The sequence below is a fragment of the Apium graveolens genome, chromosome 2 (genome assembly GCF_009905375.1).
Source record: "Apium graveolens cultivar Ventura chromosome 2, ASM990537v1, whole genome shotgun sequence".
NCBI classification, from domain to species: Eukaryota; Viridiplantae; Streptophyta; class Magnoliopsida; order Apiales; family Apiaceae; genus Apium; species Apium graveolens.
The window spans coordinates 215,901,578-215,927,161 of record NC_133648.1 but is presented as its reverse complement, the minus strand read 5'-3'; the positions used below and the strand labels follow the sequence as shown (position 1 = coordinate 215,927,161).

The following is a 25,584-nucleotide window of genomic DNA, read 5'->3' as shown; positions in this document are numbered from 1 at the left end:
TATATCATGTCTTCAATTCTTCATATTCTTATACTTCGAACAAAGTCTATCTTCAATCAATACCAATACACTGAAATCTTCTGGTAGCACTTATACACTGAATCTTCATCATTTCTGAAATCCTGAAAGTCTTTAACCTTTATTCTTCACTGAGGCATGAACATATTAATGAGTTTCTTTCAATGATCTGTAAACAGACTTCAAGATTTCTTCTAATCTTTTGATTCTTTTTATTTGCCCTGTCTTCATTTCTTCTAATTTCTTGTGTAGTCGTAGTATTATTAACCTGTCATGTTCTAATGTTGTTCTCATGTTGAGTTATCAAGTAACTGTTCATACAACTACGTAGTCTCACCAACAAACTTGAATTTCCTTGGACAGAGAAATGAAGGAACATATGAATGAACATGTGAACTGATAGAATATTATTCTTTTCTTATTACACATGTAACTTAGTGAATATATAAACCAAGATCAACATGTATTGTATTTTAGAACTTAACTACAACAAGTAGAAAGCAAGCTGTATCTCTAGAAATACTCTCAAGTTCTAAGTTGTAAAGATTACTTGTAAGCAGCTGTGTGCATTCTTGTATCACAGAAATTTCGTGGCGATATTGGTTTATAGTAAAACATAACAAATGCGAAGAGAAGTGATAAGATAGCAAAAAGTATCGAAAAGATAAAAGTAACGGAATGACATAAGTTTTTGGATGAAACGAAGGTGGAAGTAACTTATAAAATTAATTAATCTTAATATCTAAACATTAATTTAAACTTTGCACATATCTTGCACAATTACCCATATTTTGTACTAATGATTAACATATTTTATACTTTTTATTTTTGTTTTGTACTTTTATACTGTAAGACATATATTATTAACCGCAAGAATGCATATACAGTCGTAAAGGTTCGTACAGTCAGCAGAATCTTGTTGTAAGAAACCCAGACGGAACTTGAGCATGCTGCAAATACCCATTTTCATGAGCCAGTTTATACCAAAATCATTGTCAATCAATGCCAAAGAAGCTCAAACTTTCCATGGACCTTAAATCGAGCCCATTTGAGATTTTACTCACAACATCTATCTATAGACTTCCTCGGAAATCATATGAACTTGTTTATTAACAACAAGTATTCAAATTTCCTGTGCATTCATTTTTCATATTTATTTGATTTACTTATTCATTTTTTCATTATAAATTATTTTTTATTTAGTAATTATTATTGTTTACTAATAACTAATTTAGTGTCTATTTTAGTTTTTCAAACATGTAAAATCAAATTGAAAAAGTGATTATACAAAATTGATGTATCTTTTCAATTTATATTTTTATTAATGTCTTAACAAACATAATTACTAGTATTATAATTTTTGACTTGAAATTATTGTTACTATCATCAATAATTTAGAAAATTATAAGTGTACATTTTAGATTTGAAATAAAATTGAGTTGAAATAATAAGAAAATAAAAATTTAGGTATTAAATTTTTAATTGCAAATCCTTAAGCTATTTGAAATATCAAATATTAATAAATGGATTTAAAAATAAATGTTAAAAAATATTATTAACACATATTCTATACTTTATTAAAATAATGAGTTATGTTTTGCTAATTCTTAAACAACTTTAATTAAAGTTTATATTATTTTTGTGCTTTACTTGAACAACATATTATTAGTTTTATTTAAACAGATGGTGAAGTGTGACTAACCCACCCTTGGGTTATCATTGACTGACTTGAAGAGGATTTAATACACGAGATTTACTTGAATTCTATTCTAAAATAGGCCGGGCAACCCCACACACTTGTTAAAGTGTGCCCTCATCGGCCGATGTTTAGTGTCCCCCCTAGCTAGCACCTCAGGCAATGATGAGGAGTTTCAGGATGCTAGAAGTTCATTCCATGTTAGAGTTGAGGGGAATTCTAAAGAAGCGAGAGAGCCTTCATATATGCGCACCTAACACCTCAAGGTTAGAGCCAATTGTACTTCAAACCACAAAAACATGCTAATCCCATTATTATTAATCTCCTGCAACTCTGTAGTTAGGCGTGCCCTTTCACAAGTCTGATTATAAACAAAGACGCCCAGTCCTTAAGCAGTGGCTATGACTCTTATACCATAGCCACTGCTATATGCCAAATGATTGTTAGCATTTTATTACAACTTGTGGTTCTTGTGTAATTGTACGTTTAGCACTGCTTAATTCAAAAGCAATGTTTGTTTATTAAGTTCCTATAAAACAATATTAACTTTAGATCTTCAAGTCCGTCAACTACATTTAGCAAATCTTCTTTCTGATGGAAATTATTATCTAGACAAGTAGATTTGTAAGTTGGCTTAAGAATATTCTCATTTTTGTTTTGATAACAATGTTTCATCCATTAACTGCAGAACTAACACCAAAGTTGAATCATCCTCGATACTAAGTAATACGAAATTAATATCATCTCCAGAAACAGAAATGGGAAAAGCATATAAATTACACAACATATATATTCTTGCATTATGATTCCTCACAAATTTCTCACATCAATAGAATTCAAGTTCAGTACAAAATTTCAAAACTTGGCCTATTTATCAACTTGGTTAATCTTGCCAAGACCATTGCAATTAGCACATACAATCTGAGGTTGATCCTTCCGGGCAGCATTAGCCCTCAGTGCAGCCCCTCCTTTCCGTACAAAGCCAGCACCATCGCATTCAGGGCACCTGAAAACAATCACAAAATTTGACTCTATACATAAGAAAACACCAAATTTAAGTAGCAGAAAATTAAGGAGATAAAATATCAAGTTACAGGTCTTTGCGCGAGAACAAAATGGGGAAAGCGGTTCCTAGCAATGCCACAGCAGCAGCACCAGCAATGAGATATACAGTGCCATCAGCCGACACGTCTCCAACCGCAGCAACAACTGTTAATGATCTATTCTTCTTCTTGTTGTCAATTCTGTTCCGAGATAAAGATACATTCGAGCCCAGAAATGTTGATCGACTACCAAAACATCCACATTGCTTAGCTGAATCTGTAGAAAAGATAGCTTGTAGAGAAGATATTGATGCCATTTTCGTTGTAAAATATTTCACACCATCTAAAAACTGGCTGCAGATCTTTTTATAGGTAACATGTGTGAATATTTTGTCCACAAATACATGCGTGTTACTAGATAAGGCTACATCAATATCAGGACACTGAGGATTACAGGATAAGGATGGCCCCATCAACTCAACTGACAAGGCCAAAGACCCTTGTGTGATTAGTATTCAAGCATAACCACAATATCCACTATTTTCATTGAGGTAGCTCTAGAACTAAAAAAGAATTGTAAAAATGAATATTTGGAGAAAAATATAGGATTATGAGTTAAAAAATGAAGATTTGCTACAAATTTCAACTGTTCAACTTTGGACACCATATTAAAACAAACAAGTCCTACTATTACACATTTTATTGATGTATGAACTTTTTTGATTTATAAAAGTGATGTGCCATATCCAGAATGCATGATCTGAAGACTTGGTATAGTTTAGTAGTGCTGTGAAACTATTACTATGGTGTCTGACAATGTCATGGGTTTGCATCATCATAAATAAGAGTAGACGCCCCTCCTTAACAATCTCACTCGGATTTTAAATTTATAAAATGTAGAACAAGCTTACGAGTTTACTAATTACAGCATGTTTGAATGCAGAAATGCGGCTCCCAAGCAAAGTAGTAATCTTCTGGCAGATGGCAATACATTCACAATAATTAATTTCTCAAAATTATTAGCTTTTCGTATCAATATCTGACCACAAAACTCAGATATCGGTTATATTTGCATAACAATTTAGCTATTAAATTACAAAACTTAAGCATCAACCGGAGCTGTTCTACTACTGTTCCCTCTCGACAACTCCTCGTCTGAACCAACTTCCATATTCAATCGCGATGATGAAGAGTTTCTAGACCTGCGAAAAAATGACAGAACATTGTGAAATGCATGACTAATTCCAATCCTCCTCCTCATTTCACTTCTTGAGCTAATTTCCCTCCTTGGACTACTACCATTACCATCAACATCCATTCCATTATACACACCTTGCAGGTCACTTTCACTTACTCCCCTGCAACCATTAAACCGTGGAATGGCATATCCCCCACGTGGTAATCTCCGGATGATAAGCCCCATTGGTTCTTCACCATTTTCACCTTCCAATTCGTCCATTTCTGTTTTTTCATGTGCCAATTCATGACGACAAACTGGACACGAATTTCGTATTTCCAGCCAAGGTAAAATACAATCTGAATGATACAAATGCTTACAAGGCAATTCACGAGCCAGTGCCTTGGCTTCAAAGGGTTCTGTACAAACAGCACAATGCAATGCAAGTCCTCGAAGATGTGACCTAACTTAATATTAACTGTAGGCAATGAATCAACTGCAGCCTTAGATGCCGGAGCTTGAGTAACTGTAATTGTATCGAAATGTATGAAATGTTGAAGAATCCGATCAAAGCCCGGACCCATTACGAAGTCTGACATGCCTGGGAGTAATGGACGTAGCCCGTGACCAGAACAATCATCGTATAACAAATCAAAAGTTCCTGTTTCTTTAGTTGTTCGTAGGACAATAAACGGATTAGAAAGTGGGTGGAATGTTGGTGCATTTCTTATAATTGATTCATGTAAATAACGGGATTCTGGTGCAAGAATTTCACTTAATGCTGGAGAATGATGATGATGGCGACGACGTCGATGGTGATTTGCGTTTGTTTCCTCGACAAAGCCGGATCCACAAGCGAGACAAATAACAGAGTCTCCCTCAAGTGTTGCAACTGTGGCACCAATGTCATGGCTCTATGGAATCCATAGCTCATTCACTATACCCAAAAAAATGTACTCAATTTATTTTCTTCTTGGAAAAAGATAAATCTGAATGACAAGGTACTACTTGTTAAATTTGAAAGCTTCAAACAGAGTTGTTACTCGTTAATGAGAAATAGATGTTGTGTGTTGGATTTATTGTATGTTGTTTATGGTCTTGATGAATAGTGTTAGCCTATATAATGGTACTTGTAATTATTGTTTATGTTAATATTGTTTATGTAGGTCCATGATTGTGTGCTGGGGCGTCACATAAGATGTTTCATATATAAATACAAATTACAACAGCTTTCACTCGTCGTCTACCTTTATGTTTGTCATGAAACACGTTCATTGCTCTTTCAGCTACATTGTAAACTAGTTTTTAACATTCAACTTATATCCAGATGTCGAGTTTAATTGACCAATCCTTCTAGGCTTCTTCTGATTACTTGAACAATTATCCGGTAAGTAAAAGAGTGGAGAAACTGTAGATGAATAATAGTGTAGTTAAAAAAAGAGTTAGAGCCGAGTTTTGTCCGACTCAAGTCTTGTTTAGTTTCGTTTTTTTTAAATGAGCCGAGCGGAATCTAAGTTTAATAAAAGAGCGAAAAGTAATAATTAATTTCAGCTCTTTAATAAATAAGTCGAACACGAGTTCGCTCACTAACAATTAGAGTTCAAATGAATTCAAAACAAGTTTGAACGTGTTTGAGTTGTCACTAATAGTTTTTATATAATTTTTACCTTAAAATATATATAATAATTTTTCAAGTTACATGATCAATTTCTAATATCCTACCTTTCAATGGTATAGTAACATTCAAGTGTCCCTTGTTTTTTTCTTCTATATTATTTCATCTTTTTAATCGAGCATGAAAACCCGTTTGAGATACGGGTCATTTTTTACTATAAATTTTAAAATTCTCAGATGTTACAATATGTGCGATGTTCATATTTGATGATGAATCTGTTATATTTTAGTTATGTAATTACTTGGTTATCGTTATAAATCATTCATGATTAAAAATAGTGTAATAACCCCAATTTTTGAGAAATTTTTGAAACCCTTATGAATAGTGTTTTTGCTGAATGAGAAAACTTTTCATGCCACACTATGTAGGGGTTCTGATATGGATATTCTGAGATTTTATTAGTACTTTATATGGGATATAAGTGTATGTAAAGATCGTCAGAATCCAAATCCGAACACTTTAGTTTTTCCCGGAAATCCACAAGATACGGAGAGATTGAGTATAAGGTAACAGGATAAAAAGGATTTAAATTAAAGGATTATAATAGAGGATCATAAAAAGGAATATAATGTATTGAGAAAGGTTAAGGGAACCTAAGTAATAAGATCCCGGGTATGATCCTTCAAACGAGAAACGAGAACGAAAGTTAAGCGAACCGTATAACAGATCAGCGGTCATTAGGCAAACAATTAGGAAGTTAAGCAAAGGGATTAGAGGAAGTGATGTCACCCAACCAATGAGAAGAGGACAAAGAAGGGAGGATGACATAGCAAAGTGATGCAAGCATGACATAGAAGGGAAGGAAATGTGGTGGATTGTTAACCACACAAAATCAAGGGTAAATGGGTAATTGGCCTAAAACAAAACAAAAAATCTAGCAACCAAGCAAAACAAATCACAAAACACAAAAAAAATCTCTCTTCTTCTCCTTGAAGCTCTCGGGTGCTTTTCTTAGAAAATGGAAGTCCAAGCTCCTCCACTTACTATTTAGCAAGGTAATTATCTAAGCTTCCCCATGGATAGTTACATACTTCCTATAAGTTTAAGCTTCTAATTCCAAGCCAATCTTTTTCTATAAATCATGAAAGAAGATGGTGAATAGTGTTTTCAAGAACTAAAATTTGTGTTCTTGAAGTTTTGTTTAGATTAAGCTTGGATAAGGACTTTAAGGGTGATTCCAAGCCATTCTCTTGATTCTCCACTCTCCAAGGAAGGTATAAACTACAAACCCTAGCTTTAGTTTTGAGTAATTAGGATTGAATGTGTTTGATATAGCATATGTGAGGCATGATGCTTGATTGGTTGAAGTTTGGTTGAGTTTGTAGAGATTAGTTGGTTTTGTTGTATTGTTGGAGTTGTAAATCTTGGTAATTAGTTAAAGAACCTAAGTAAAGCTTTTAGTTCATGTGAGGAATAAGTATAAATGGTTAATATGGATTTGTTGGGGTTGTTATGATGTGATAAGGATGGATATTGGTTGTATGATTGATTTGGGGTTGATTTGTGGTTGGTATCGAGTGGTTTAAATTTGGGAAATCGCGTAAACATAGCCGTCGTAATGTCCGATTTACCGTAGACTGTTTTTGTTCTTAACATCAAAACCCTTGAACTCACTGCTAGGTTTTGACCATTGTCATGTTTAGATAGTTCATGTTACGAGCTTCGTTTTGATATGTGGTTCGTTTGATTCCGATGAACGGTTTAGGAGAAACGACCGTTTCAAGTAACGGCGTTTCGCGAACGAAACTTTTTCCCTCGCCTTACTTTGGAATGTAGGTTAAAGACCAAAAAGGGTTAATTAATGTGTGAAACATTTATGGTAAGTGTGTTAGGCAGTTGGTAAGACATTCGCGAAAGAATCGTTTTAAAACTCGTAAAGGTTAAATTATTAAAAATGGTGGAGCCGAGGGTACCCGAGTGACTTAAGCAAATCGGTGAGCGCAAAACTAGCATTAGAGTCTAAGTTAGTTAAAGCATAGATTTACAAGTGACTTTGGTTTAATTCCAACTTACTTGTTGCTTATAGGTTACCAGACTCGTCCCGAGCCATTCGTAACCCCCAGTCGCTCAGGCAAGTATTCTATCCGTTATACTGTTGTTGTGATGTATACACTTGTATATGCATGACCTTGCGATAAATGCATATTGGTTATTTAGCAAATTCTTGCGATATATTGTAGCATGTGATATGGTATATATGCATGCCTGTTTCATATTCATGAAATATATATCTGTTGGTTCAGTTGATAATACCTATGCTAGAGGATAGCGGTATCTTGCATATACCCTTAGTATAGGGACCCAAAGGTGAAAATATTTTTCTAAAACCGGGAGTCGAGGATCCCGAGTAGATTTTATATATATATATATATTTATATATATATATATATGTTTATAGTTTTCAAAACTATTAATCGAATAAGGTTTATTCGATAACTTGATTTTATTAATGAATATTATCTTGAATATTCATTCGAGGACTTATGACTCCTTTATATTATTTATTGAATATTACTTGGATATTCATTTGAGGATGTATGACTCCTTTATTTTATTTAATGAATATTATTTCGAATATTATTCGAGGACTTATGACTCCTTTTACATTATTTATTGAATATTATTTCGATTATTATTCGAGGGCTTATGACTCAGTTTATATTATTTAATGAATATTATTTGAATATTCATTTGAGGATGTATGACTCCTTTATTTTATTTAATGAATATTATTTGAATATTCATTTGAGGATCTATGACTCCGATTATTTGCTGAAATATATTCTTTATTTTATTAAAGAATAAGATGTCAATAATCAAACTTATTTTCGATTATTCAAATAAAGATAATACTTTCATATAAGTATATCTTTGGTTATTTAATACTCGTTTCAAGTATAAATTTTAATACTTCTACTTCAATTATTTTTATAAAGACTATTCTTTATGGGAATATTATTTAATTAATAATATTCAGATATTTTCTAATATTCTGGGGACTGATTTACTTCATTAAATCAGCTTTACTCCAAACACTCTTTAAAGTGTTTTCGAGTCTTCAAAATAATTTTTAAAAGTCAGAGCGGATCCCAAAACTCTTTTTTTTTATATTTAAGATCTTCCTTTTAAGGGGATTTAAATACTCGCTCAAAACCTGGGGAATCCGGCTCTGTGGTGTATTTTATATTCGCAACGAGGTTGCTGTTTTGAGAAAACAATTTGATTACTTGCCCAATGTTCGGGAAGTAAGTCCATTTGATTGAGTCGGCATAAGCGACAGGCCGGGGTACGGTCTATTATTGTGTAAGTGGCTGGGTGGCAGTCCATCAACGCGTGAGGGGCCGGGGTACGGTCGAGCGCGAGGTCCTAATGCGGCCAGGGTGATGACCGGTGAGGAATTCATCCATCTACAGTAGAAAATGTTACTTATTGGTATCTTTGCCTGATCAGCGAGATATCGGGTTTATGCCAAAATTCTTTTCCTTTCCAAAATTCATTGGATGTTTCAAACTCTGTTCATACTTTACATAACAGAGGTTCCAGGAAATGTTTAAAGGGATATATATATGTGGATATATATATATATCTGGGCTAAATAAAGTATCTCATAACTTTTTCATTCAATAATATTTCAAAGATTGAATCTATTCAAGTCTTATCTTGTGGTCTCATCAGTGGGATGAACTTTTGAAATTGATTATAACTCGAACGGTGGTAGTTCAAGTAGTATTTGGGAATGATATAAGTGTAGTGAAGTATTTGGTAACTTCATCTTTTAAACTTATATCTAATTAATAATTGTCTTATGAATGACAAAGATTTTCAGAAAAACGTTGAGACAAGGTTAGATATATGAGATCACCTTGCAACGATATTTTTATACAGTTATACAATGGGACTTTGTGTATATTATGCATGGAAGAGGACTTCCATTACTTTGAAAAGTATATATGTATATATACTGAATATTTTGCGACTTCATCGCATTAAGATATCAAACTTGGTTCATTTCTTTTGACCAAGATTTTCATGAGTATTATGAGTAGACTCATATACTATTAATCATTATACATATTATTTTGGTGGGCTTGCTGCTCACCCTTGCTTTCTTCTTTCATCACACAACATCAGATAGATAAGATGAACAGGACCAAACTCCCAATTCGCGATCGGATAGGAAGCATTTCGCAGCTTCCTATAGGCATTGAAGTCACTGTAGCTGAGGTAGGGAACTACCAATAGACTAGGCTTCAACTTTTGATGTACAAGATTTATGTATATTTATGAATTGTAATAATGGCAATGAAATGTAAATTTATTCAGAACCTTTTTAAGGTGTATTGACATATAATTGTGGAATAAAACGACTTGTGATTATTTTTGGATGTTCATCTCTGAGACTATAACGTGTGGTGTGTGTGTTTATTGTGGGGTCACAGTATAGAGTAGTTGAGAAATTATTAAGATTGGGTGTTAATAAGGGAAATGGAACTCGTGACAACCCGGATCCCCGACCCCGGATCTGGGGGTGTTACAGAAATGGTATCAGAGCTAAGCGTTATAAACCTCAGAGATGATGGGACGTTAAGATAATAAGTTCACTAAGATAATAAGAACTCTTGCCAAGTTCATAGTCGGACTACCTAACGTAGTACTGACAGTTAAAACCCTTATGGGAACCCTTATAAATATCGTGATAGGAGCGTAGTTCGTTATCGTATATGGTAGCGGGACTCCGAACCCTGAGGTTGAGGAGGTTGTCCTAGAAGGGATAGTTGTTGAGGAGGATCCCAAGGAGGATCCTGGCAAGATTGGATAAAGGACCACTGATGAATTGATGACCATGGTTTGGTCGACTACCAGAGGTAGGATTGGCCGGTCACTACCGGAGGTTCGTTCAAGTTTGTAAAGATAGTAACCCCTTTAACGCGGCTTACTCGTAAGACTGAGAAGTTCGAATGGACAGAGAAATGCGAGAACAGCTTTCAAGAACTGAAGCAGAGGTTGGTGATGGCCCCTATGCTGGCATTGCCGGATGGAAAAGGAGATTTTGTGAAGTGTAGTGACGCTTCGCACAAGGGCTTAGGGTGCGTGCTTATGCAGCACGGTAAGGTAATCGCGTACATGTCAAGACAATTAAGGTAATATGAAATTCGATATCCCCGCCCATGAGCTTAGGCTCGTGGCAATAGTTTTACCCTAAGGATTGGAGGCACTACTTGTATGGAGAGAAGTGCAAGAATTACCTAAGCCATAAGTGCTCTAGTACATTCTTACGTAGAAAGAGCTCAACATACGCCAGAGGAGGCGGTTAGAGCTAATCAAGAATTATGATTGGGAGATTCTTTATCATTCGGGGAAAGCCAATATGGTGGCTGATGCCCTTAGTAAAAAGGAGAGACTAAGATGATAATGTCTTTTGGAGAGTTTATAAGAGATTTTGAGAAAATGGAAATAGTAGTGAAGGTAACCGGAGCCGGTACCGAAAAGCTGTTTGAGATAGCAATACAGCCCGAATTATTGGAAAAGAACATATTGTGCCAGTAAAAGTGATGAATGAAGGCAGAGAGCCAACAAATAGATATGAGATTAATACCGAGAGAGATGATAAGGGAATAATGAGGTATTCCCATAGAATTTGGGTTCCAAATGTTTAAGAGCTTAAAGATGAAATCTTAGATGAAAGCTAGTTTGAGGAATAAGAGTTAGAGCAAACCCTGAACGTGATAGTCAGGGAGGTTGCCACCAAGACAAAAAGGAACCCATAACATGATGAAGTGGAAAATGAGGATTTTAAATTAAAAGATGACCCCAATTATGGGGAGTAGGATGAAACATTTCATACTAAGGAAACAGAAAGTCGAGTAAGGAAAGGAGACCCGAGACGGTACTCCTATACGGCAATTCATGGATCTGTCTAGACAGAACTTAGACTATTATCCCCAACCACCACCTTGAGGAAACAATGTAGTGTGAAATTCTTTCAGGACCTCTAAGTCGCTAAGCTCTCAGAGTTCCAAGGAACAAGCTGACCCAGTCGAGGCAAGAGCCTGGCTAAAGGAAATAGAGGAATCATTTGAGATTCTAAATGATTGATGAACCACAAAAGACTATTTTGTCACTTACCCTCCTAAGAGAGAGACCACCCGCTGGTGAAAGACCAAGAAAGGCACGGAGCCAGAGGTTAGAATAAACTGATTTAAGTTCAGTCAATTGTTTTAGGAAAGTACTTTCCAAGGTTATGGAGATAGTGTAAAAGCTTTAGAGACAGAACAAAGGCAGACGAGTATGATGAATTATGAATCAAAGTTGTAAAAGTTATCAAGATTCGTTCTGAGGACACGAATCCAGAATGACGGGATGTATGAAATCAATGTTTATGTTGTGTTGGTCCATGAAATAATGATAAGAGAAAGGAAAATAAAAAAAAAAAAGGAAACTGAAGTGGAAAGGAATATAAAGGCAACAAAGTTTGAGGAATGATAAGGGAGTTGGGTATGAGGAAACCCTAAAGACTCGTAGCAATAGAAATAGAAAAGTATGCCTTCGTCAGGATGAGGGTGATTCACCATGAGTTAAATTGATGGTTGAAGGAATAAGAGATACATATATTTTATCCCCTGTAAGTTGGGAGGATTTGAGGAAAACTTGAGATAGTTCGAAGGTTAAATATGAGACGCGGATAGACTGAGGAGACAAGGAAGTAAGAAATTAGGAAAATTGGATGAAGGAAGTAACCTTCAAGAATGTGAAGTGTAAGATCGGTGGCTTGATACCCAGAAAGGGAGACGCCAGATATGAGAGATATCCCAACATTGAGGTGACTGTTGAGAAACAATAAAAGTAAATAAGGAATTATTAAGAAGAAGTTCACGTTGAACACGACCAATATCTTCCAGAACATCCTTGTTATCGTTACCAAATTAGGCAGGATAAGCGGATGACCATTGTATCTTTTGGAGGCCATATGGATTGACCTCAATTTGAATAAGGATGCTATTGTGAAATTCGGTATAGACTATCGAGGTGGAAATGATTGAATAAGATACCCTTATCAGGGATATATGACTTTATTTATCCATGGAAGGATGCTTGTACCTTTTTAAAGGTGGAATTAAGGATAGAACATCGGTAACTTAAAATGAATCCTAGGGGAATGCATAAAGGTTTGCATTTCACCCTTAATAGGGACGGTATGAGTTTTGACAGTATGATTGGGAAAGGGTTAAGGTAACAACAACCTTTAAGAATCAGTGGAGAAATTTTGCAGAAGTTTATAGACAATGGTTCTACTATTAGTAAATGGTATTGTGATATGCCCTGTATCTAGGGAATACAGGAGGAACGATTGAAGGATAACCTTAGAGGTTTTATAAGGAAAAAGGTAATATTCGAAATTCTCAAGAATAAGAATGTTGATAAAGGAAATATGACATAATTATAATGTTGCCAAGTGGGGCACGTGTTAAACCACGAGAAAGTATGGATCGAACCAGTAATGGTCGAAATTATTCAGGGCAATTAGGACTTAAGATAAAAGATGTTCTAATTATGATTGAGAGTCAGTCATGACAATGATTAACCTCTAAAGACTGAGGCAACAACTTATGGAAAAATGGTGATTTTTTTTTTACTTATCAGATGTTAAGGAAAACATCTTCACATAAGCTGTGATTGAAATAAGGTAGAAATTTATTGGAGGTGGTTAATGTGACATTGACTGTAAGGAAATTTTACTATCAGGAAAGGCCAAAGAGGTGGCCGACACTTTAAAGGTAAGAGGATAATTATAGGCGCGTGTGCCAAAAGAATATAGTGATGATGGTTAAAAATGTGAAGGTTGAATTATGGTTAGGAAGATGGTCATTCCTTCTGATGACTGTGCAATACCCAACCGTAATAGTAGTTGGTAAAGGTTTAATTCATGTAATCGCCATGAACGGGCTATCTATCTTAGAAGGTCCTATCTTGAGATAATCCAGGACCATGTTTCAAAAAGGACTAGATGAACCCTTGAGTTAATTCTTCTATTTAGGGCGTATGATTAAGAATAGTATTAACCTGCTATCGTTGCTTTGATTGAAACTCTTCTGCACTTTTATCTGCTTCATGTCATGTATGTATGTCAGGATCAGGAGTGTTCTTCATGAATCAGGAATGGTGATTATGTTACCTCCTTAGAAGGATTTGATACGAGATGTATGGACTCCGTATGGTTAGCTATTAAGACTTCATGGAAAATGAATGAGTACAGTAGGTCAGTGGTGGACCATAGTAAGGTAGCAATGATTCTGCGAGTAATGAGTTGTTTACAACCGTGAGAGTTGTATTGAATGGGTGTTGAGATTGAGTACCACTAATCGGGTCGTGGTAGTGTATAAGTTATCATTGATAGACTAATTAAGTAGAGTATCTACCTAGTGAATTATTATTCTTTCTTATCAATAGAGGGTCGTATTATTATACGAGGAAGGTTGCGGTGCAAGCATAGAATTCAAGTAACGATGATGTCTAGAATGAGATCCCGGATTCGATTTTCGATGTCGAGGGAGTTTCAAAGGTAATTGTGTATAAGCTCGAGGAAGAGCATGGGTCCATAGAATGATGGACGGGATAGCGAAAATATTTAGGCACGTGAAATGCGATGCTATAATACTTGATGTTGATATAAATACATATATGTTTTGTTCTTCTATGACAAACCTCTATAGTTCAGAGGTAGATTCCAAGCCAGATATTTTATGGCAAGAAAATTTTTTATGAATATACAATTCTCTTCAGTTCGTTCTTTTCTCTTCTTTTCATTTCATGTAATCTGAGAAGAACAACCCTTCCAGAAAGGGGAGGTATTGCCGAATGACTATCTATCTGTGTGATAGAAGCCTAGTAGGATACCATCTATTGTTTAATTGCTTGTCAAGTACTAAAGGCTGGCCACCTTCTGTACTAACTATGCGATATAACAAGTGTTCATGATCATAGTGATCTCTCAATAAATTCCTTTACTTCTATTTGATTGATCAAATTTTGGAAAATAGAAATAACTGAAAAAGGAGTAATGAAGTGGTGGTAGTATGCGGAATGGGAACACATTCGTGATACTAAGGTTGACGTGGTTATTAAAAGGTTATAGAACGCTAACGAGCAAAAGTATAACCAGTATAATATTAGGAACGGAAGGTGATAGCGATTACGAACTGGAAAAGAATGGGTATTGAGAAGCAAGAGCTCTAATGATTGGAAGCTATGATGAGAGTCTGTGTAATAGACTTGAAAGAATTTGGAATGATCACTTAATTCGGATTGAGTTATCTTACGACAATAGATCATATGTCATTATCGAGATGTCGCCTTATGAGATCCTTGAAGGAAGACAATGTCGATCTCCCTTATGTTAGGATGAAGTTGTAGAGCGCAAGATGCTCGGACCCGCAGTAGTCCAAAGGACCAAGGGTATGATAGATCTAATCAGAGGACGGCTGGTAGTAGCCCAAGATGGACATGATAAGTATGTTGATTTGACACGAAAGGATAAAGAGTATGAAATAGGGGACCTATAATGTTATACGTATCCCTTGGAAAGGATTGATGAGGTTCGGAAAGGAAGGAAAGCTAAGTCTACAATTTGTTGGACCCTTGGATATATTAAGACGTTTGGGAAGTTAGCATATGAGCTAGCCCTAACCCCGAACATGTAGCAGGTAGTAACGTGTTTCACGTATCAATGTTAAGGAAGTGAAATTCGGATGCCAGATAAATAGGGGCATATGAGCGCATAGACATGTAACCCGACGTAACCTATATGGAGCAACCAGGAAGGGTTATAGAGTGAAAAGGGAACAAGTGCTTTGGAGAAGGGTTATCAAACTATTCAGAGTTTGATGGAAGAACCACAATGTGGGAAAATTTACTTGAGAGTTAGAAAATGTAATGCTAAGAAAGTATCCCCATTTGTTTTCTATCTGATTCCGGGACGGAATCCTTTTAAGGAGGGGAGACTGTAATAACCCCAATTTTTGAGAAATTTTTGAAACCCTTATGAATAGTGTTTTTGCTGAATGAGAAAACTTTTCATGCCACACTATGTAGGGGTTCTGATATGGATATTCTGAGATTTTATTAGTACTTTATATGGGATATAAGTGTATGTAAAGATCGTCAGAATCCAAATCCGAACACTTTAGTTTTTCCCGGAAATCCACAAGATACGGAGAGATTGAGTATAAGGTAACAGGATAAAAAGGATTTAAATTAAAGGATTATAATAGAGGATCATAAAAAGGAATATAATGTATTGAGAAAGGTTAAGGGAACCTAAGTAATAAGATCCCGGGTATGATCCTTCAAACGAGAAACGAGAACGAAAGTTAAGCGAACCGTATAACAGATCAGCGGTCATTAGGCAAACAATTAGGAAGTTAAGCAAAGGGATTAGAGGAAGTGATGTCACCCAACCAATGAGAAGAGGACAAGGAAGGGAGGATGATATAGCAAAGTGATGCAAGCATGACATATAAGGGAAGGAAATGTGGTGGATTGTTAACCACACAAAATCAAGGGTAAATGGGTAATTGGCCTAAAACAAAACAAAAAATCTAGCAACCAAGCAAAACAAATCACAAAACACAAAAAAAATCTCTCTTCTTCTCCTTGAAGCTCTCGGGTGCTTTTCTTAGAAAATGGAAGTCCAAGCTCCTCCACTTACTATTTAGCAAGGTAATTATCTAAGCTTCCCCATGGATAGTTACATATTTCCTATAAGTTTAAGCTTCTAATTCCAAGCCAATCTTTTTCTATAAATCATGAAAGAAGATGGTGAATAGTGTTTTCAAGAACTAAAATTTGTGTTCTTGAAGTTTTGTTTAGATTAAGCTTGGATAAGGACTTTAAGGGTGATTCCAAGCCATTCTCTTGATTCTCCACTCTCCAAGGAAGGTATAAACTACAAACCCTAGCTTTAGTTTTGAGTAATTAGGATTGAATGTGTTTGATATAGCATATGTGAGGCATGATGCTTGATTGGTTGAAGTTTGGTTGAGTTTGTAGAGATTAGTTGGTTTTGTTGTATTGTTGGAGTTGTAAATCTTGGTAATTAGTTAAAGAACCTAAGTAAAGCTTTTAGTTCATGTGAGGAATAAGTATAAATGGTTAATATGGATTTGTTGGGGTTGTTATGATGTGATAAGGATGGATATTGGTTGTATGATTGATTTGGGGTTGATTTGTGGTTGGTATCGAGTGGTTTAAATTTGGGAAATCGCGTAAACATAGCCGTCGTAATGTCCGATTTACCGTAGACTGTTTTTGTTCTTAACATCAGAACCCTTGAACTCACTGCTAGGTTTTGACCATTGTCATGTTTAGATAGTTCATGTTACGAGCTTCGTTTTGATATGTGGTTCGTTTGATTCCGATGAACGGTTTAGGAGAAACGACCGTTTCAAGTAACGGCGTTTCGCGAACGAAACTTTTTCCCTCGCCTTACTTTGGAATGTAGGTTAAAGACCAAAAAGGGTTAATTAATGTGTGAAACATTTATGGTAAGTGTGTTAGGCAGTTGGTAAGACATTCGCGAAAGAATCGTTTTAAAACTCGTAAAGGTTAAATTATTAAAAATGGTGGAGCCGAGGGTACCCGAGTGACTTAAGCAAATCGGTGAGCGCAAAACTAGCATTAGAGTCTAAGTTAGTTAAAGCATAGATTTACAAGTGACTTTGGTTTAATTCCAACTTACTTGTTGCTTATAGGTTACCAGACTCGTCCCGAGCCATTCGTAACCTCCAGTCGCTCAGGCAAGTATTCTATCCGTTATACTGTTGTTGTGATGTATACACTTGTATATGCATGACCTTGCGATAAATGCATATTGGTTATTTAGCAAATTCTTGCGATATATTGTAGCATGTGATATGGTATATATGCATGCCTGTTTCATATTCTTGAAATATATATCTGTTGGTTCAGTTGATAATACCTATGCTAGAGGATAGCGGTATCTTGCATATACCCTTAGTATAGGGACCCAAAGGTGAAAATATTTTTCTAAAACCGGGAGTCGAGGATCCCGAGTAGATTATATATATATATATATATATTTATATATATATATGTTTATAGTTTTCAAAACTATTAATCGAATAAGGTTTATTCGATAACTTGATTTTATTAATGAATATTATCTTGAATATTCATTCGAGGACTTATGACTCCTTTATATTATTTATTGAATATTACTTGGATATTCATTTGAGGATGTATGACTCCTTTATTTTATTTAATGAATATTATTTCGAATATTATTCGAGGACTTATGACTCCTTTTACATTATTTATTGAATATTATTTCGATTATTATTCGAGGGCTTATGACTCAGTTTATATTATTTAATGAATATTATTTGAATATTCATTTGAGGATGTATGACTCCTTTATTTTATTTAATGAATATTATTTGAATATTCATTTGAGGATCTATGACTCCGATTATTTGCTGAAATATATTCTTTATTTTATTAAAGAATAAGATGTCAATAATCAAACTTATTTTCGATTATTCAAATAAAGATAATACTTTCATATAAGTATATCTTTGGTTATTTAATACTCGTTTCAAGTATAAATTTTAATACTTCTACTTCAATTATTTTTATAAAGACTATTCTTTATGGGAATATTATTTAATTAATAATATTCAGATATTTTCTAATATTCTGGGGACTGATTTACTTCATTAAATCAGCTTTACTCCAAACACTCTTTAAAGTGTTTTCGAGTCTTCAAAATGATTTTTAAAAGTCAGAGCGGATCCCAAAACTCTTTTTTTTATATTTAAGATCTTCCTTTTAAGGGGATTTAAATACTCGCTCAAAACCTGGGGAATCCGGCTCTGTGGTGTATTTTATATTCGCAACGAGGTTGCTGTTTTGAGAAAACAATTTGATTACTTGCCCAATGTTCGGGAAGTAAGTCCATTTGATTGAGTCGGCATAAGCGACAGGCCGGGGTACGGTCTATTATTGTGTAAGTGGCTGGGTGGCAGTCCATCAACGCGTGAGGGGCCGGGGTACGGTCGAGCGCGAGGTCCTAATGCGGCCAGGGTGATGACCGGTGAGGAATTCATCCATCTACAGTAGAAAAGGTTACTTATTGGTATCTTTGCCTGATCAGCGAGATATCGGGTTTATGCCAAAATTCTTTTCCTTTCCAAAATTCATTGGATGTTTCAAACTCTGTTCATACTTTACATAACAGAGGTTCCAGGAAATGTTTAAAGGGATATATATATGTGGATATATATATATATATCGGGGCTAAATAAAGTATCTCATAACTTTTTCATTCAATAATATTTCAAAGATTGAATCTATTCAAGTCTTATCTTGTGGTCTCATCAGTGGGATGAACTTTTGAAATTGATTATAACTCGAACGGTGGTAGTTCAAGTAGTATTTGGGAATGATATAAGTGTAGTGAAGTATTTGGTAACTTCATCTTTTAAACTTATATCTAATTAATAATTGTCTTATGAATGACAAAGATTTTCAGAAAAACGTTGAGACAAGGTTAGATATATGAGATCACCTTGCAACGATATTTTTATACAGTTATACAATGGGACTTTGTGTATATTATGCATGGAAGAGGACTTCCATTACTTTGAAAAGTATATATGTATATATACTGAATATTTTGCGACTTCATCGCATTAAGATATCAAACTTGGTTCATTTCTTTTGACCAAGATTTTCATGAGTATTATGAGTAGACTCATATACTATTAATCATTATACATATTATTTTGGTGGGCTTGCTGCTCACCCTTGCTTTCTTCTTTCATCACACAACATCAGATAGATAAGATGAACAGGACCAAACTCCCAATTCGCGATCGGATAGGAAGCGTTTCACAGCTTCCTATAGGCATTGAAGTCACTGTAGCTGAGGTAGGGAACTACCAATAGACTAGGCTTCAACTTTTGATGTACAAGATTTATGTATATTTATGAATTGTAATAATGGCAATGAAATGTAAATTTATTCAGAACCTTTTTAAGGTGTATTGACATATAATTGTGGAATAAAACGACTTGTGATTATTTTTGGATGTTCATCTCTGAGACTATAACGTGTGGTGTGTGTGTTTATTGTGGGGTCACAGTACAGAGTAGTTGAGAAATTATTAAGATTGGGTGTTAATAAGGGAAATGGAACTCGTGACAACCCGGATCCCCGACCCCGGATCTGGGGGTGTTACAAATAGTTTGAGTTATAAATAAGTAACTGTGATAGTGAATATTTGACGTTTATAAGATTTATCCAAATTATTTTGTTGCACTTAATTTTGTTGTTGCACTTAGTTTACGATATTGTGTACAATATTCACTAAAAATGTAAACCAACTTACTTGTATTTTTGGTCAATGTATGCGAAGTATAAGAGTTAAACTCGATAAAGCTTTAATATAGATGATAAAACTGTAGGCAAAACAATTTCTTAGCTACCCAATTATAAAAAGCATAGTCGTGTTAGCTAACATTGTTTCACCTAGTATAGCGATTCCGGTGTGAAATGAGTATTGGTACATGATACAGAGTACATAACCATTAATGTTGGTTCATACTATCGTTGTTCGTGTTCGCCAAGTTTTCTCATCTGTACCCATATTGATGTATTCATGATATTATTCACCGTCGGTTCATTGCAGGTATGCGATATTTTATAGTCAAACATGACATCTGGTTTTTATCACAAAGGTGTATTTGTTTCGAATGAGAATTGTTACAAATTTCACGTATTCCTCTGCACAAGTATTTTTACCTCCGAAAGCAATTGAGGTTGCACAAAAATCTTGCAAAATATATAATGTTAGATATATTTGTGATGTCATGTCTAATCTGATTTGTTTAGTTTCAGAACTTATTATCAGAACTTAACTGAAAATCAGAACTTGCTGAAGACAGGAAGTTATCAGAACTTAAGGCGTTAGAACTTATATCAGGACTTAAGTGCGGGTACACTTCAGATAAGGAAAGCGGCTGATTTACAGGATAGGATCTGGATTAAACAAGTAAAGATATGCATGAAGAATTGGACAGCTATAGGACTGCAGTTGATAATCTCTGATTGATGTATTCTAGGAAACATAATCATTATCATATCAATTAGTAGTTATGTTGTAACTGTGTATTATATAAACACAGATTAGGGTTTACACTATATGTGTTATCATTCACGAGAATATTATTCATTATAACCCTAACAGCTCTTAGTGATATCATACATCACTGAGAGAGTAGATTAAACCTATTGTAACATAGTTTATTATATTAAATAAACTTGATTATTGTCACATATCTGTGTTCTAAGTCGATTTGATTATATAAACACTATATTCAACCCCCTTCTATAGTGTTGTGTGACCTAACAAGTGGTATCAGAGCCTTTCTGTTAACACACATATAGTAAGATCCAAATAATAATCATGTCTAATCAATCAAAAATACAAGACCCTCATGAACCTGCAAAGGTTCAACCCATTCAAAACACCAGTAGATATGAAACCATCAGGGTTCCTATGCTCAGGGTGTCTGAGTACCCTGTATGGAGTGTGAAGATGACCATATTTATGGAAGCTACAGATCTAGAATATTTAGACAGGATTTATGATGGTCCACACAAGCCCACAAAGCTTTCTGTTGCAGTTGGGAATGAGCCACAGAAGATGATTCCCAAAGAAAAGAGAGAACTCACCACTGAAGACATCTCTTCACTAGGCAAGGATGCAAAAGTAAGACACTTTCTTCATAGTGCACTTGACAATGTCATGTCAAACAGGGTGATTGGATGCAAGACTGCAAAAGAAATCAGGGATGCATTGGAAGTGAGATTTCAAGGAACCAATGCCATCAAAAAGAACAGGAAGACAATACTCACACAGGAGTATGAGCACTTTGACTCAAAATATGATGAGTCACTAACTGATATATATGACAGATTCACAAAGCTATTGAATGATCTGTCACTAGTGGATAAGGAATATGATCCAGAAGATTCAAATATGAAATTCCTACCAGCTCTTCCTGAAAAGTGGGATTTGAAAGCTACTACAATAAGAGACAACTATGAACTTACTGATATGTCTCTTGATGAAATCTATGGGATGCTCAAGACTCGTGAACTTGAGATGGAGCAAAGAAAGAAGAGGCATGGAGGGAAGTCTAAGACAGTTGCTTTAAAAACTGAAGAAAAGCCAATTGTCTCTAGGAAGGCAAAATGAAAGGCTCTCATCATACAGTCTGATTCAGAGTCATCAGATTCTGATGACGATGATTCAGAACCTGAAAATTTATCTAAAGTGGATGTTGATGCAGAGATGATGCAATTGTGTGCTCTTATGGTTAAGGGTATCACAAAGATAGCCTACAAGAAATTCAGAAAGGGTAAGAAGGTTTCCATAAAAGGTGGAAGTTCTGACAAGAAAGGGTTTAGAAAGACTGAAGGCAAAGGAGGAAAGTCTGACAGAGGAGACAACTTAAATGTCAAATGCTACAATTATGGTGAAAAAGGCCACATCTCTCCTAATTGCAAGAAAGGAAAAGGTGATAAAGGCCAGACACTTATCACAAAGAAGAAAAACTGGGCAGACACTTCAGAATCTGAAGAAGAGGTGAACTATGCCTTAATGGCAAATGCTGATAGCAGTTCTGATGCTGCTGAACTAAAGGTACCTCTATCAACTCTTGCTTTTGATACAGAAGATATTACTGAGTTGAGATTATTTCTGAAAAACATTTATATTAGCTATAGAGATCAGACTTTAGAGAATGAAAGATTAAAATCTGAAAATCTAAAGTACAAAAACAGAAATAGCTATCTTGAAGAAGAGTTAGTCAAGATGAACACTATTCAGACAAAGAGAGATAATGATGTGTATGTCAAGAATGAATTGATTAAACAGAATGATTATCTAAAAACTGAATTAAAAAAAGAAAGAGAAATCATCAGGACTTGGACTAACTCAGGAAGATCAACTCAGAATATTCTAAGTAGTGGAAACTGGAAAGAGGGGTTAGGTTATAAAGATGGTAAAAGTGAGAAAGGGACTTTTCCAATTAATCCAATTGCTATCAAACAGACTGAAAAGCCAAAGGTAAATCCTGTTAAATTTGTTTCAAAAACTGTTGTGTCTGATTCTGAGGAGATGAAAGACTCTAAAGCAGAAGTCAAAGAAAAGTCAACTTCTGACAAATTAAAACAGGATAAACCAGCTTTGGTAAACATTGGCTTAATGACAAAAAAGCAGCTTAAGTATAAGCTGAAAGAGATTAAAAATGTGAACAAGGTAAAGGAAGCTAAGAAAAATAGGAATGGAAAGGAAGGTGTGAATAAAAGTAATAATTATATGCTTGTTCCTAATGCTCCTAGAAAGAAATGCTATAATTGTGGAAACTCTAACCATCTTGCTTCTTTTTGCAGGAAAAATAAAGATATAAACTCTTTACCTCCTAGATCAGGAGTTAAGAGTCAGTCTGTTAGGTTTAAACCACAAAATCCTTATTTTCATTGTGGTAGTTTATGGCATTCAATTTATACTTGTAAGGAATATCATAGTTTGTACTATGATTATTAGGAAAAAAAACCTTCTTTAAAGAAAATTAGTGTAATTCCTTCTAGTATAAATTCTGATGCAAAGTCTAATATAAAGTCTAATAAAAAGCATGTTAGTATAAACTCTGAAACTAAATCCGCTGCAAATGCTAACAAACTTAACAATGCCAAAGGATCTAAGCAAGTCTGGGTCCTTAAAACTAATGAATAGTGGTCTTTGCGATTGCAGGGCTTCAGGAAAAACATCCCGGTTCTGGATAGTGGATGTTTAGGACATATGACTGGAAATAAAGCCCTGCTATCAGACTTTGTGGAGAGAGCTGGCCCAGGAGTTTCTTATGGAGATGGCAACATGGGAAAGACTCTGGGATATGGCAATATCAATCTTGGGAATGTCATAATTGAAACAGTAGCTCTTGTCTCAGGACTTAAACACAATCTGCTAAGTGTGAGTCAAACCTGTGACAGAGGTTATCATGTGGATTTCTTTGAAGAACACTGTGAAGTTATAAGTAATTCTACAGGCAAAGTGGTTCTGAAAGGTTACAGACATGGTAACATATATTAAGCCAGAATTTCAACAAATTCTGATGATTCTGCAATATGTCTGTTAAGCAGAGCATCAATTGAAGAAAGCTGGAATTGGCACAAGAGACTCTCTCATTTAAATTTCAACAATATAAATGAGCTAGTAAAGAAAGATCTTGTGAGAGGACTGCCAAAATCAATATTTGCTCCTGATGGTCTTTGTGACTCATATCAAAAGGCAAAACAAAGAAAATCTTCATTCAAGTGCAAAACTGAATCCTCAATTCTTGAGCCTTATCACTTACTGCATGTTGATCTATTTGGTCCAGTCAATGTCATGTCTATTGTAAAGAAGAAATATGCTATGGTTATAGTGGATGAGTTCACAAGATACACTTGGGTGTATTTCTTGCACAAGAAGAATGAAACTGCATCTACTCTAACTGATCATGTCAGACAGTTGGATAAGTTAGTCAAAGATTCTGTTAAAATAATAAGAAGTGATAATGGCACTGAGTTCAAGAATTCAATCATGGAAGAGTTCTGCAAAGAGCAAGGAATAAAGCAAGAATTTTCTGCACCTGGAACTCCACAGAAGAATGGAGTTGTAGAAAGAAAGAACATGACTCTTATTGAAGCTGCATGAACTATGCTTGACGAAGCAAAGCTACCAACCTATTTTTGGGCTGAAGCTGTGCAGACTGCTTGTTTTACACAGAATTCTACACTCATAAACAAGCATGGAAAACACCATATGAGATGGTGAAGAAAAAGAAGCCAAATCTGAAATACTTTCATGTATTTGGATGCAAGTGTTTTGTTCTTAAGACGCATTGAAGGAATTTTTGTTGGATATCCACTTTCCATAAAAGCCTTCAGAGTCTACAATTTAAGAACAAGGGTTGTCATGGAATCTATCAATATATCTTTTGATGATAAAAAGATTACTAGACTAGAAGATTTCAATGATCATGATCAGCTGAGATTTGAAAATGAAGATGTAAATTCTGATTCTGTAAATTCTGATGACCTAAATCCTGATCCTGTAAGTTCCGACGAGTTAAATTTTGATGACATTTGAAACTGTGGTAACTGCTCCAAAGGAAAATGCACCTATTCAGGGGGAGCAAGTTGATGATCATACCACATCTCAAGACTCTCAAGAAGGATCAGAACCAGTCACTGGCTCTTCAAGTTCTGATTCATCAAGTTCTGATAAGCCAAATTCTGACAATTCTGGAAACTCTAATTCTTCAATTCCCGAAGGATCCAACTGAAATTCTGGAATCTCAGAGAGCATAACTTCAGGGGGAGAATCAGAAAATACTGATGGAGACAGCATGTATCATGGGGGAGGATCCAGTTCTAGAGATCAACTTCCATCTGCAAGGAAGAGGACTAAATCACACACCCGATTTAATAATTGGAGATCCTGAAGCAGGTGTCAGAACTAGAACATCAACAACAAATGAATGTCTCTATCATTCTTTTCTATCTCAGACTGAACCAAAGAAAATGGAAGAAGCTCTTCAAGATGCTGATTGGGTGCAAGCAATGCATGAAGAGTTAAATAAATTTGAAAGAAATAAAGTCTGGACCCTAGTGCCAAGACCAAAGAATAGGTCCATTATTGGCGCAAAATGGGTATTCAGAAACAAAACTTACAGTGATGGCATAATAACAAGGAATAAAGTAAGACTGGTTGTAAAAGGATATTCTCAACATGAGGGTATTGATTATGATCCAGTTGCTAGATTGGAAGCCATAAGAATCTTTTTGGCTTATGCTGCTCACAAGAAGTTTAAAGTCTTTCAAATGGATGTAAAGAGTGCATTTCTC

At 35.1% G+C, this 25,584-nt stretch overlaps 1 protein-coding gene and 1 pseudogene across 1 annotated transcript; both read right to left on the bottom strand.

Annotated features, from left to right (window-relative positions):
* Window positions 1–2,486: 2,486 nt before the first annotated feature.
* On the bottom strand, window positions 2,487–3,107 carry LOC141708105 (uncharacterized). Its single transcript, XM_074511589.1, has 2 exons — window positions 2,809–3,107; window positions 2,487–2,720 (listed from the first exon to the last, which is right to left on the bottom strand). Exons 1-2 carry the CDS (start codon window positions 3,072–3,074, stop codon window positions 2,582–2,584), a joined length of 405 nt encoding a protein of 134 aa, XP_074367690.1. The 5' UTR covers window positions 3,075–3,107; the 3' UTR covers window positions 2,487–2,581.
* Window positions 3,108–3,598: 491 nt separating this feature from the next.
* LOC141706164 (E3 ubiquitin-protein ligase RDUF1-like) lies at window positions 3,599–5,019 on the bottom strand (annotated as a pseudogene).
* Window positions 5,020–25,584: the final 20,565 nt, after the last annotated feature.